This window comes from Elephantulus edwardii, unplaced genomic scaffold, assembly GCF_000299155.1.
Source record: "Elephantulus edwardii isolate Elephantulus edwardi_28Jun2011 unplaced genomic scaffold, EleEdw1.0 scaffold00113, whole genome shotgun sequence".
NCBI classification, from domain to species: domain Eukaryota; kingdom Metazoa; phylum Chordata; class Mammalia; order Macroscelidea; family Macroscelididae; genus Elephantulus; species Elephantulus edwardii.
Genome location: NW_006399863.1, coordinates 8,197,616 through 8,212,627, shown reverse-complemented (window position 1 = coordinate 8,212,627; position 15,012 = coordinate 8,197,616). Strand labels below are relative to the sequence as shown.

Genomic DNA, 15,012 nt, shown 5'->3' with positions numbered 1-15,012 from the left:
GGTAAGGACGGTACAGGACAGGGCTAGATTCACATCTGTTAATCATAGGGTCTTTAGGAGTCACTGTTGACCCCAAAGCACCTGACAACCAAAGATCACGTAGTTACTATATTCTCCATCCTATTGTAAGGGAGTTCTGGTGGCCTAGTGATAAGAAGCTGCTCTGCAGTCCTGGAGGCACGCAGTTCAAATCCACCAGCTGCTCCACAGGAGGGTCAGCTGTGGGTTGGCTTGATGGTGCTCAACAACAAAAACAACCCTAGTTTAGTGAGTAATGTCTAGTGAGTGAAACTTCTAAGAGGCTATTTAAGAAACAGCCATCATTCAACAGCCTCTACTTCAGAGGAAAAGAGAAATAAGGAAAACCGAAGAGTCAAAGCAGAAACTAGTCTACGGAACTAAGTCTGCCCAACCCACAGCTTCACACACCTTGAGACTCCAAGAGTTGGGCAGTGCCTGGCTGCCAGTGCTATCTGTTCTTACCAGGGTCACAGTGGAGACACAGGGGCAAAAAACGTGGCACAGAAATTCAAAATCTGGAGGCAAGGATTCTGAAGCTTCATCTGGCATACTTTGGCAATGTTGCAAGAAAGGACCAGTCCTTAGAGAGGGACATCATGTTTGCAAGGGTGGAGGGACAACACAAGAGAGGAAGACCCTTAGTGAGATGGATTGACTCAGTGACCAGGGTAATGGGAGTAGGTGTATTTGAGATGAAGAAGTTAGCTCAAGATAGAGCAGTGCTCACAGCTGTTGTACATAGGGTCGCTATGAGTCGCAAACAACTTGACAGCACAGAACAACAACAAACAGATATGAAAGAAATCCACTGGACTGGTTGAGGCTAGATGAGTTCCCAAGACTAGTGCCCAAAGATGTTTTTTAAACTTTGAGTCAAAAGTAACCCCTAAGGTCACCCATTAGCAAAATAAGAGACTGATTCAAAGAATAAGTATTACCTTTAAGTACTGTGCTTACTTTACAAAATCTGTAGGAGATCAAATGGTCAACTATTATGGTAAAGCAAAGATGAACCTTTAAGAGGACGAGAAACAAGATTTATGAAAATGGAGCAACCAGGAAAGAAATACAAGTCACAGTGTGAAAGTGGCACCATTGTCATGAGCAATTTGGGTAGAAATTGTTGCATAGGAACCTACTCTGGTATATAAGCTTCACCGAAAAAATGAAATGAGATTTTTTTCTGGAGCTGAAAGTTTGTTGAAAGAGGGTCGATGTGAGGCTCACAGAGAAGATCATGGTAGAGGATTGACAGGGCCTTTCAGGTCCCTCACGAGCACTTCTAGCTCTAGAATCCTGTGTGGGTCCCGAGTCTGATGGGATTGTGGCAACGTAAGGCCTGTCAGAGTTGTTCCTGGTTTTCCTCTGTTGTATATTTGTTAAAGCCTCTCTTATTTGTTTGGTTTTTTATGGAATAAATCATAACTAATGCTACAACACTGCCTTTTGAGTTTTTCCTTCTATTTCACGCCTAAATTTAACAATTAAGTATCTCTGTTCATCTGAACTTTACATCTGTACAGTGCTTTGTGATTCTTTTTCACACCATATTTAAGATTATATATAATCCCTATGAAGAATAGGTCTTACTGTGTTTATTTTGTAGATGAGGAAACTGATCCTCAGGTGGGAGAGGTGACAGAGCTGGGACTCAAATCCAGGTGTTGAATCTTAGAGGCCAGTGTGAGTCGGGGATTAAGGGGGCCACTGGTTTTATCACAAAGACCTCGCTGCCCCGAGCCCTCCCCCTGCTGTCCTTGCCTCCTGGCTGGGAGGGGAAGATTGATGCTTTGTCAATCTCAGCTCTGTCCAAGTTGGTGAATGTTAAGTAGGCCTACTAAGTTTTCAGGCCCTTCAGAACTATCTAAATTCTGAAGGCCTATCCAATAGCCTTGCTTTATGAACTTCTGTAGTCGTGACTGTTAATGGAAATAAAGCATAAAGCAGGACCTGGCAGTGTTTTCTGATTTGGGGGAATTTCATCATAGTAAGATTTTGCCTAGACCTGCCTTACTGTGTCCCAGAATGAGAAGGTGCAAGGAGATGCAACTTGTTAGTGGAAGGGGTTTTGGTGTTTTTTAACATAAAAATGAGCTGCACAAATTATTAAAGCATAATTTTCTTGTCCAAAGCCCTTTAGCTTTGCTAAGTTGGGTCTTCCTATCTTCTTTTTGGTTTTAGTTTTATTTAGGTAATGGTTTTCAGATCATAACTCCAAAATAATAATAATACCTTGCTTGTTTGTAGTCATCTAAGTTTATTATTGATCCAGAATCAACCCCCCAAAAGAGAAAAATTGTATAAAGTTACCTTTTGTCAAGTTATAGAATTGAAAACTCACTCACTTGGTTTTTACCTTGTAGTTAAGAAAGCATATAGTGTGTTTTCAAAAATTCCCACCTTTTTTACTGGTTTGCATACAGTAATTTGTTTACATTGTGTTTCATTCATCTACATTGTGTTTTCTATAACCTTTCACTTGCATTGCATTTCATACGGTCATATATACATCGTATTTTATGTAGTGCTTTTTTATTTTGATACTTGGCATGTAAAGCACTCTGCTGGTGGCTCAAGCATGTGGTTCTATTTTGTGGGTGACATTTTTAACGCTTAGGTTAGTTTGGTGGATTGATCTAGGCCTGGGTTATACGTTTCCACATCTCAGGAGGTATTAGAGCCCCAGATCCTTCTCCGGGTGGAGTTTACTTGGGTCCAAGGATGCTGGCTATTCAGTCTTATTTGAGGCAGGAAGGTCTTCTCCCCTGGAGGGAAGGCACCAGGACTGGGCATGCAGAGGATGGCTCTGCGTATTGATCAGCGCTGTCCTACTTTTCAAAGCCTGTGGGACTGACTCCTCCGAGGACTGGACTCGGCAGCCCAGCAGCCTTGCCTCACTCATTTTCAAGGCGTGAAGGTGGAGCCAAACCCAGAAGCCCTCCCAGAGGAGAACCCCATTCTGAAAAGTGGGGCCATTAGAAACAATGTGTGGCCCTTTCTGAAGCTTGGCAGAGTGTGGTTTGTGGCAGGGACTCTTCGTTTCTTAACAAATATCAGCATCACTAGTTGTTCATACAGCTGTTTGACCATTTGACAGCCAGGAGTTGGAGGAGGGGAGGAAGGAAAGAGAGAATGGGGGCTTGGCGCTAAGTAAATAGGTCATTTCCTCATTTGACAGTTGAATTGGGTTAATGAGGTCCCTAGAAGGAAGTTATGCTGAGTTTGGATTGGAAGCAAGGCAACAGGGAAGATGGAGGTCCCCTGTGCACTGCTCAGAGGATGCGTATGGAAGCCACACTGCCTGCTTCAGTGTCTGCCTTCTTAACACTTGTTAACTCTACTTACTAAACCTATAACTCACTCCTCTTGGCTGCTGCAACAATTCGCGGTTGGAAATGCAGATGGTTCCTGGAATGTGAAAATCGAGTAATACCCACCTCACTCTCAGACCTGCCTGAGCAAATGTGGGGTCTTGTGTATATGCATAGATACGGGATTGCAGATATGAAAGGTGGAGCAAACAGTGAACAGTTGGCAACATTTACACATTTGCCAAAGTCTTTCTGTGGCAGGTGTTTCCATAGATGGGAAACAAATTGCACTGGCTCTTCACCCCCTGCACGGAAAACTTGGGGAGAGGACATGGCAAGAAGCAAGGGTTTAAAAAAAATAGTATTATTTCTCTAGTGCCTGGTACCCTGTTTGGGAAGGGAGAACCAGAATCTGAGGTGAAGGGGTGCTGGGTGAGCCTGCCCAGTGCTCTGGCCTGAATTTACAGGTGGTGGGGATGGAAGCAAAGACCCCCACTGTTCTGGGTGTGGGTTATATGAGGACCAGGGATCTCTGGGCTTAGACAAAGGGGTCAACCACACAATGTAAATTACCAAATTTTGTCCAGAAGAATCAAAGAGGTTTTGAACTTGATGCTCGGCTTGACCACCACTGGGCATTTTTTCTTTGAAGTGTGATGCCAGGTGTCTGAGGAGGCTGGGGGGTCAGGAGGATATACAGCTGAGCTCAGGTCCCTGGTGGGTGGTGTCAGAGCTCCCCTATGCCGCCCCAGCTTTGGGCCCAGCTCCTTGAGCTTGCTGTCGCCCCAAAGGGAGGTCACTTTCTAAGCCACGATGCATGTGTGTTAGCGTGATCTCTGCAGCTCTGACACCCGCAGTCTTGCTTAGGACGACACTGTCGTATGTCCCATGCACGTGTGTGGCTCCTGTTGCTGTGCTCATGTGGCCGTCCATGATGCCGTGTGTCCTGCCACAAGCCTCTTGTGCAGCAGGGCCCGTGGCTTGTGGGGCAGGCGCCCAGTGCTGCCCTGATCTGTGCTTGTTCTCTCTGCTTCCTTCAGAGAGTTTTCAAAGGAAAGAGAGAAGGCCAAAGCTCGGGGAGATTTCCAGAAGCTCCGGGAGAAGCAGCAGCTGGAAGAGGATCTAAAGGGCTACTTGGACTGGATTACCCAAGCGGAAGATATCGATCCTGAGAACGAGGAAGAAGGAGGCGAGGAAGGCAAACGAAACAGTACGTAGTGCCTGTCCTGGTCTTGACTAGACAAACCCGGCATGCAATTCAGAGACCCACAAAGGCCTTTCTCCCCTGTGATCAAGTTTGTGACATGGATAGCCCCCTCTGAACTCTCCGTTTCCTTGCACCCACATGTATAACAGGGAGAGCCAGTGTATTTACCCTGACTAGGTTTTGGGTTTCAACTCGTGTTTAGTAACACGGCAGTGTACTTGAAGAGGTTGGATGGATTTAGTGCTTGCCCCCCCCTCACTCCCCCCCCCCCGCGGATGGAGGAAAGCTGCTTCTGTGTGGGCAGAAGGGAGGGTGAAACATGTTCATTTTGCACCATACGACAGGAAGTTGTGGGTACCTTCACCTCAGAGTAAACAGTGTTATTAGACAAGCATTTTCAGCGTCCTAAAGTGGTCTCCATCTGTGCCATCCATAAGAAGCCAAAGCTCAGCTGGCAAGAAGCCATCTCCCCCTCCCAGGCTGTCCTGAGAGGCTGTGACAGTTGTTTCAGAGCCCACCCACCCACCTGAGGCCCCACCGTGGGCCCCCTACAACACTTGTCTGTTGCAAGCAGGGCCTTCTGCTTGTTCACCCATGGAAGTTCATTGTCACGGCCAAACAGTGTCTCTTTTCTCATGTACTTTTCCTGAAGGCATGTCCTTCCTCTTCTTTTACCCATGCCTCGGGTAAAAGCAGAAATGGAAATGCTGCAGTGGACTTGATTAAGATGTTTGCAATTTGTTTCAAATCGCTGGCGATTCACAGCAAGGACGGAGAATGGCTTTCAAGGACGTACATCCATTGAGAGGCCCAGGAAAGTGAGTTAGCAATCCTTTGTAGAAGGCTGAGCAAGTCCCCACTTGAGCAGAGCACACCCAATGCCATATGTTCGTGTAGCAAGGCCTGATGCTGGGGGCCGGGAGAAGTTCTGAGGTGGAAAGGACGCAGTTTGTCCCCTCAGGGGACATGCACCTTTTAGGTGGCTTCAGACAGTTAAAGAGAGAACTGCAGCACAAGAGAGCAGAGCTGGGTCACGAGAGAAGGCAGACAATGTGCCACAGAAGCCGAGGCAGGGGATTGCTAGTGGCAGGACCTGTGTGAGAGCCCTGAGGGACAGTTAACCTTAAAATCTTAAAGGACAGGTGGCACTGAGATATGTCACAGGGCAGTGGCCGGGGAAATATCCTGACGCGGGAGAAGGTGTGAGTGTGGATGTGGAGGGGACACACAAAGGCCCAGGAGGGAACAGTAGATTGTTGTGTTTGGATGAAGCACGGAGGGCCTACATGTTGGAACGAGATAAAGTAGGAAGGGTGAGCCAGACAAATCTGTGCTGCTTAGAGACAGTGGAAGGAGCCCTGGTGGCATAGCGTATAGCATACCTGACTGCAAACTCAAAGGTCAGCAGTTCGAGTGTACCAGCTGATTTGAGGGAGAAAGATGGGTAGTCTTTCCTGTGAAGATGTACAGACTCAGAAACTTGCTAAAGAGTTTCTACGAGCTGAAACCAACTTGATGGGAGTGGTTTTCTTTTTATTTTTACAGACAGCAGAAAGAGCCCTGGTGGTGTAGCGCATAGTATTAAGCTATTAACTCAAAGGTTAGACAGTAGTTTGAATCCACTAGCCACTCCTTAAGAGGATGATGGAATAAAATAAAAACAAAAGTGGGGGAAGAGAACTATGAACAACTTTATAGACTTGGAAATCTGAAGGAGGGGCGCTGTGAGTTGGAACCAATTCTAGGCCAGTTTGGATAGACAGTGAAGTCTGGGATCTGAAGCTGAGAGGCCCAGGTTGAAGGGTGTCTGATGGACATGGTCTTGCTGTTTCTTCTGCCCTGTGACTCTTGAGTCTTGCTTTTATGGGGAATGAGTGTTCTCTGTGAATGCTGATGAGCACAGTGGGGTGAAACCCATGAGCTGATTGTTGGCTAACTCCCGGGGGCACGAGCAAAGCCCTGGTCCCTCTGTCCTCACTAGTCTCTCTTCCCAAGCCCACTCTCTCTACTAGAGCAGTGAGAGGCCCCGCCTCAGTCTGGGATCAGCAGCTGAGCATGAGGAAGTCTGCCGCCGGGAAACAGTGGGAGCATTTCTAGGGTTGAGTGTGTGTGCGCTGCATGTAAGATTGAAACTTAACAAGTGGACCTTCATTTATATTCCGAACTCGGTGGTCTGCTCTCTGGGTGGGCAGTTAGACGGAAGGAAGAGTGCCTGCGTTTCTCAGCACAGCTGTCCCTTTGCTTCAGGGACAACCTGGGTCCCCACAGCCTTCCGCAGGGCTCTGCACCCATAGTGCTGCCAGCAGCATGCCCCTTGGGTACAGCGTGTACCTGCCTCATTTCCAGGCTGCAGCACTAACGTTAGCCCTGTGGAGGTCCACTAGCTCTCTGCCTCCCATCTTCTATAAGGCCAGCATGGGACGCATGACTGTGAACCAGTCTTGCTTCTTTGAAGTACAGCACCTTGTTTGGCTAGCGTTGAGAGGGAGCTGGGGTTCTCCGGCCGGCTGATACCCTTCCATGTCTTCAGTACTGTGAAAATAATCAGGAATCTCTTACCTGGTTCCTTGCATCCGTTGTGAGACTTGAATTGTTTTTGTGGCCAGTCATTTGAAAAGCCAGGATGAGACTGTGTCTTCTGGTAGACCAGAAGGTTTGGTGATTTATTTCACCCCAGCACTACTTGTGTCCTGTTGTTCTCTCTAAAGAACCTGGCCAGGTAAGGGCAAACTCAGGGCCTCTGTCTGTTGGGAACTTGCCATGAAGCACGGTCAGAAAAGCCCTCAGTGTCAGACAGAATGGAGAAGCTGACGCTAGAATTGAGGCCCAGTAGCATACACGGGGAGCCACAGTGGGTGTAGCGGGTGCTGGCTGGGTGGGTGGGAGCGTGAGGAAGGCTGGGTGGACAAAGCAGCCACTCGCTGGGCTTTACAGGCTGAGGAAAAGGCATGAGCAAGGTGTGGAGGGCTGCAAATGTTCCCTGCCCTTGAATGCCTTTAGTCTAATAACAAAGGAACGAAGTAAAGCTCTTTAAGCGTTGTAGATATTCAGAATTAACTTTGTAATTGTACTTGCAAGGCCCGTAAAGCTGCACTTTGTCTCTGAAACATCATTCTGGTTTCTGCTGTGCACAGTGATGTGTGCCTCGGAATGATTATTTCGTTTACAGGTTGGTCCCAAATAGCAGGTGCTGTGTGGTGCGCCCTTGTTCTTTACGGAGTTCCAGGGGCTGGTGTGTCCTGTGGCGTGAGGCTTGGAGTTTCCCATGTCATCATCTTTCCAGGGCCTTGCCCGTCAGGATTTTACATACAGACCTAACTCCTAGCTTGTGCAAACCTTCCGGAGATGGCAGTGCTATTGGGGTCCCTGGCACAACCTCTTGCTGGCAACCAGTTCTCCTTGTCACAAATAGAAAGCCACAGAGGACGGGCTGACACCAGGGACACACATGGTCTTCCTAACCAAACAGTCCACGCTTGGTTCCTAACCTGCACATTCCAAGTTATTTAGGTGCACTCAGCTATTAATTGTTGCTGTCTGGGGCCTGCCCCGTGCATCTGAACTAGTAGGGAACAAATGTAGCATATGGTGTTAACATCCTCTCTGAGCATGAGAGGGGACACTTAGTGCCCCCCACAGCATCCACCCCATTCTGTGGATCACTGAGGAGGGGAGAGTGCACTCAGCCTTGGGGTCCTGACTACCCACACTGGCTTAGGTTGCCCCCTTGACTTGTCCTTTTCTCATGAATCCTGGATGTGCTGTTTCGTCCCAGATATGGAGGAATTATGGGACATTTTGGAGTGAAGCTCTTCCTGATAGCTTAGCCCAGCCTAGATGAGTAATGTTGCGGTGTATCGTTGAGTCAGAACTAACTTATAGTTGGTGCTCCAGTAGGTTTTTTTGTGGGTTTTTTTATAGTGAACAATTTTAATGTGAGCTTTCACTAATACAGATCAGTCAGTAAGCACAAGGAAGCCCATGCTCAGTTTATTCATCGGACGATCTCTTAGCCTTACGTGTTTCTGAGTAGATTTTGATACTCTTGCTACCTTTTAAGTATATTTTTAAGTTATTGTTCATTTTAATGAAAGTTTTCAGAGACTTTGGATTTCCATCCATTCATTGTTGCACTTTTCTCCCAGCTTCCCCTCCCCGCCAGTTTGCTCTTCTCTTTGAAAAGTAAAAGAAAAATTATTTCATTGTTATATAACCCCTACCCCCAAGTCCACTCCACTATGCAGCCTTCGTTCTGGACTCCTGCCATGACAGTAGTACCTAATCATATATCCCTTTTAGGCAGTTCTCTCTCTCAACTGTTTCGATGCAGTATACATTCTTTATCTCATCTTTCTCAGTCTCCCCTCACCCCGATGTCAGTCCCGTTTTACAACAATGGCACTATGCAGTATTTGTCATTTTGTGACTGAGACATTTCACTTGGCACAGTGTCCCCAGGGTCACCCATTTTGTGTAATATTTCATGAGTTCCTTGTTTTTCAATGCAGCGTAGTATTCCATTGTGTGACTATACCACCGCTTGCTCCAGTGGGTTTTTAGAGGATATAAATCACACAGGAGGAGATTGCCGATATTTCTCCCTCGGAGCAGCTGGTAGATTCAAACCACAAGCCTTTGGGTTGGCAGTGCTCAGTGCTCTGGTGGCTCAGCCACCAGAGAAAAGAGGAGTATTAATAATAGCAGATGTCCTGAGCCCACAGTTGGCGAGGGCTTGGGCTGGATGGTATCTGTTCCTTCTCTCAAACTGGATGCAGTAGAGTTTTGTGACTTAGAGTTACCTGACATCTCTGAATGACAGTTGTCTTCCAAGAGCGGGCACAGATACCTGCTCAGGTTTTCACGACACTTAAATGTTCGACAGCTGATAGAAATTATTGCTAGAGTACAAGTATTCACTGCTGTTGTCTCCAGAAACGAGTAAAATGTGACCTAAACAGAGTCATTTTGGCAGATTCTACTAGACCTTTAACCAGCCCCAGGGTAAGGGCACTGTTAGAGCCACTTAAGTCAATTTTTTTGTTTTCAAACTGTAAGTTTTCATGTGCTGATGGAAACAAGCCTGCCCATTTCCAAGCCCCATGGTAGGCACGGCTCTCTGACAGTTGACGTTCATTTCTGTCTGGTTGAGCCTTGCTGTCAGAAAACAGATGTCAAATCAAGTGCTTGGAGATGCATCCACATTATCTTTTCTCTCTGATCTGAATGTCACTGCCTTCATCTGTGGTTCCCAGCGCTCCCTGTCCTTTCAGTTCACCTGGGGATCTCAAATGTTACTGCTGCCTCTTCCTTTTGATGACTTGGTCTAGACTGATCTATGTGTTGTTGTTGTTGTGTGCTGTTGTGGTCTAGATTGATCTCTGTGTCATCAAGTTGGAACCGACCCATAGCTGACCCTCCAGCAGATTTTCAGAGGCAGTAAGTCATGTGGAAGGAGATTGCCCATCCCTTCTCCCACAGAGCAACTGGTGGATTTGAACTATGTGCCGTTAGGATTACAGTGCAGCTTCTTGCCACTAAGCCAACAGAGCTTCCTGATCTATGTGTGGCCATTTAAAAAAAATTATGTATGGCCATTTAAAACCCCCCAAAGAGCTCCTCAGCACTTCTCCTGAGAAGCCAGGGATGAGAACTCTTGAGTCATGAACACTGTCAGTAGCTGGGTGTCACAATCTTTCAAGCTTTCTTGTCACTGAAGAAAAAGAAGAGTCAGTCAGGTCCCTGGCTGAGCTGTCCAGTGGCTGTGCTGACAGGTGGCTCCACCTTTGTGCATTCAGGGAATACTGAAAGTGTCAATTCCTTAATTTTGTTGTTAGAAAATTGGTGCTGTACAATTAATTGAGTGAACAAAATAGCTTTGGAAGTTTGTTCATGAATACTTGGGAATTTTTCAAGGAGAATTTATTTTACTTTTTGCTTAGCTTCAAGTTACTTAAAAAAAAAAGTCAGAAAACAAACAAAAAACTGCCAGATCTCCAAGTGATTTTTTTTTAGATGTACACAGCTGCTTCTGAGTTAACAATGGAGCTTTTCTAAGGCCATTAAAATCTGGAAGCCTAAAATTCTATTTTAAACTCTCTTATTGTCCATGATTAGTCCAATTTTTTTTTTTTTAAAAAAAAAGCCCTGAAAATAATGAGATCCTTTTTACAAGGGAACTCATTCTAAAATTCTGGTCAGAAAAGCTGGACAGTTTCATTATTAATGGTAATGGGGTCCTTGTACATGGGATCATCTGAGAGAACAGGGGTGTGAAACCCCAGCTCTGCTATTCGTTGGCTCCCTCAGGGATCTCAGAGGTTTGTGAGCACTGCCCCTGATTGGTGCCCTCTGTAATACAGCCCCACAAGTTCTCAAAACTCATCACTGATTAGCTTCCTCCCCCCTCCCACACATGCTGCCTGGATGCCTTTTATGGAGAGTCTGGATTTGGGATGGGCAGAAAACTTGTGAAAGGGAGAGCTGTTTGGAAGCTTAAGACAATGAGTGCAGATTCAATTTGTTCTGTTTTGGTTTTTAGAGGTTTTTTAAATTGACTTCTGAAAGTACTTTCCTCTCAATTGAACTACTATAGCCTGCAATAGGAATGTCAATTAAAAGTTGTAAAGCAGATACATCTCCCAGGCAGCCACCCTCTCTGGAGAGGCTTCTGGAAGTGCTGCCTCTTGGGAGGACTCAGAGCCAGGTCTGCTGCCAGCAACCATCTTCATGGATAGTGTCCAGAAAGTTGTCCATCCCAGTTCACAACAAAGGCAGTGCCGTACCCCTAGTGTCATAAGCCACCCTTCCTTCAAGCTAATGGGAGATGGATTTGGAGCCTGTTGTGCCACCACTGAGTTTAAGAGGAGCAGACATGCTAGTTGGATTTGGGGATTCCCAAGTTAGAGTTATTTTTTAAAAAATGTACTTTAATTGCAAATGCAAATTGCTCACTGCAAACAAAATACAGAAAGTAAGAAAGCAATCAAAGTAAGAAATTAAATCCTTCCTTCTCCTTGGAAGGATCCAGGCATATTCTCTCTGACCTCAGAGAAGTACCATTAGAGCATAAGCTCTTCCCTAGACAGTATGAATGTATAGACTGGACCCTGTGACCACCCAGCACAGATTGCACTGGCACTTACATTTATCACTTCCCTGTGTTTCACAGACATCTTTCCATGTTTTAAACAACACTTGGCATTTTTGGTCAGTTACCATGATTTTTTTAAAGAAACATTGCAATGAACTCTTTGCTCTGTAAGATGTGAGCTTCAGCTTCGTGTCAGTTGTCAGCATTGTGGCTTTACCTTGCTTTTGTGACTATCTGATTAACGCCTTCCTCCACCACACGCTCCACGGTCCACTCTCTATTGTGTCTGTAGTATTCAGCACAATATGTGTCACTCAGTGACAACTTGTTGAATAAAAGACCATAATGTATATCCAGCTTATTAGCAGCTTGCTTGCTTGCTATATGCCACTCCTTTGAAGGCAGTGGATGCATTGATTTTTTTTTTTTTTTATTCTTGACGCATCTCTGTGAGATAGGAATTTGACTGATAAGGAAACTGAAGCATAAAGAGGTTAAACAGCTTCCCAAGGCTGCGTGACTATTAAGTGGCCGGGGTGGGATTTGATCCACATTCTGCCTGCGTCTGTACCTTCCCCACCATGCCTCTCTACAGAGGCACACATCTGTCTCTGCACACTCGTGCTCCTGTCGAGGAGGTTTTAAGAAAGCATTCTGCTGGGTCAAAGAAGATTAGTAAATTTTACCTGCTTGAGAAACTAGCGTACATTTCCACCAGTAAAGGGTGCAAGTGCGCATTGCCAAATGTCGTTGCCAACTCCAGTGTCCCTTCTGTCTGCGCTGCCTCTGCAGTTCCCTTCTCTGCAGTGGGCACCTCTCCTTCAAAGATCAGCCAGCTTGGAGTGACCCTGGAATTACAGAGCTAAAGGAGGGTTAGGGGCCCTCACACTCCTTTGCTGTTGACCTAGCCACAGAGTTGTAGTGTAAAATTGAGCAGTTGATATATACCGCACGTGGATGCCGTATCTTCCAAATCTGAGCATTTGCTTTTAATCTCTTACTTACCTTTTAAAACAACATGGTGGAACATAGGTCCAGTTATTATTAACATCTAACAAGTGAGGAAAGTAAGGTTTTTTCAAGTTTCATAGCCTCTTCAGAGCCATCTAGCCAGTAAATGGCAGGGCATAATTCAAATCCAGAGCCCACCTTGTTAACTTGCACATGTCTGACTGCTTGTAGCTGGAATCACAGTCCATATCCATGACAATCTAAAGTACCACTTTCCTAACTCTTTTTAAATGGGAGACCATTTTAGAAAAGCCTTGTTTAAAACGGGATAATTTATTGTTTATTTAGGATAGATTTTTAAACTCAGATGGTTTGAATAAAATAGCTGTCAAAAGTGCCTACTCCTCTACTATCTAGGTCCTGAATTTTAAGTATTTACTTGGAGGCAAGGATTTCAAAGCTCTGTCTGCCACACTTTGGGTATGTTGCAAGGAGGGACCAGTCCTTGGAGAGGGACATTATGCTTGAAAGGGTGGAGGGACAGTGCAGGAGAGGAAGATCCAGGATGAGATGGACCGACTCAGTGGCTGCGGTAAGAGGGGCAGGTGTGTCAGAGACAATGAGATTGATTCAGGATAGAGTAGGGTTCAGAGCTGTTGTACATAGGGTCACTATGATTCGCAAGTGACCTGATCTCACATAACAACAGCTTAGGAGAGAGCCGTTCCGAGCTTTGTGCCTGTTCTGGCAGCCCCTCAAGTTCACACTGGGACACAGGCGGCACCTCGCCACCGATCATGGCTTGTTCTTGGTTTGCGTTGCTCTTGCTGCCCTCTGCTGTATCGTAATGAAATTGCCTGTGTTCCACCTGAAGGAGTGACACTGGCGGACTTGCTAAAAGAGGATAAGAAGAAAAGGAAGTTCTGCTGCTTTCGCCAACGCAAGGCTAAGCATCACGGTAATTGCCTGAGATTGAACTCTCTCTTCTGGAGCTGGGCGCCTTGTGTTCACACACGGGCATCGTGTGAAGTGCATGCGTCAGTGTGCTGTGCCCGAGGAGATGCCTGGGTTGGAATTGCTTCATTTCTTTGAAACTTGCCCGTGCTGCGTTCTCCTTGAGTGTGTGCTTCCACCAAGAAGCATTGTGTCCCCCCTTCTGTGTGAACTGTACCTTTTAAAGAAGCCAATGAGTCAGCTCAGACAATTGATTTGATTTAGGCTCGAACAGTCTTAGACCAGAACACAGACTTGTTAAAACACTTTTCCCTAAGTCCTAAGTGATCCTTTTTTAAAAATAGAAAACAAACTTAAACTGTTTATAAATTCCAGTAATATTATTTGATTGATTTCTTTTTCCAGGTTGTCTTTTTCAAGCAGCCTTTGGGGATTCTGATCTCTGGCTAGTTTATCCATGACCTTGCTAAAGCGAGCAGAGATACCTGAAGGAATGAAATGAAGGCTTTCCTTCTGTGCTACACAGACTTGGGGGTACTTGTCTTCACAAATACACTGGGGGAAGGACCTCATTTAACTTTTAAGCTCTTTTCTGAAATGACACACACAACCCTGATCAGAGACTCTGGGATTAGAAGCCCCATCCTGCAGAAGTCGCTGTTGTCATTCAGCAGCACTTCAAAGCTGTGCTGTGCACACCGTCACCAGCGACCTAGTTACTGGCACCAATATCAGCCTCGATCAGACAAGTCGAGAGGGAGGCTCTGCTAGTGAAGATGCAAACTGCAAGGGCACGAAGCCAGCTGCTGCTAGATTAGTGTGGGCCTACTGCACTGCTTTCTCTGCAGTGGCCTCTGCCATCCCTGGAAATGCTGAGCTCAACAGGATTTGAGCGTGGAAACCCCACCAATGATCTATCTGACGACTGTACTGGGATCTCGTCTCATCAGAAGGCCTGAGCAGAAAAGAACAGTGTTAGATATTAGCCCCTCATCACTCAGAGAAGGCAGCGTGGCCTCATGAAGAACAGGAGGAACTTATCTGAGGCTGGACAACGAGTGAAGAAGAGACGAGGGTGAACATTTACAGAGATGTGGTGAGAAAGAGGCCGGGCTTGATGCAGTTTGTGAAGGCTCCTGCAAGAAAAGTGAACTCCAACTAACTTAGAAATACTGTTAGGGACATAAGGAAAGTTGTCTGTAAAGACTGACATCAGAATATAGCTCTGGGTGAGGAATAAAATACAGCTCTGGTGGCCTAGGGATCAGGAACTGCACTATCAACTGGAGGGTGCGAGGTTCAAATCCACTGGATGCTCCGCAGGAGACAGATGGGCAGTCTCCTCCCATGTGATTTACTGCCTCTGAAAACCTGCCAACAGGTCAGCTGTGAATTGGTTCTGACTCAACGGTACATAACAAGGACAATGGAAACATGAATGGTTCCTGTCCACAGAAGAGAAGAGACCCGTCCTTGGG

General features: G+C 46.1%; 1 protein-coding gene across 4 annotated transcripts in view; it reads left to right on the top strand.

Annotated features, from left to right (window-relative positions):
* The window catches only part of CACNA1D (calcium channel, voltage-dependent, L type, alpha 1D subunit), a 416,410-nt gene that overhangs the window by 289,649 nt on the left and 111,749 nt on the right, over window positions 1-15,012 (top strand). For all 4 annotated transcript variants that reach the window (XM_006892226.1, XM_006892225.1, XM_006892228.1 and 1 more), the window contains exon 9: window positions 4,373-4,542. In XM_006892226.1, the coding sequence (XP_006892288.1) occupies window positions 4,373-4,542 (170 nt within the window). The remainder of the gene's footprint in view (window positions 1-4,372; window positions 4,543-15,012) is intronic.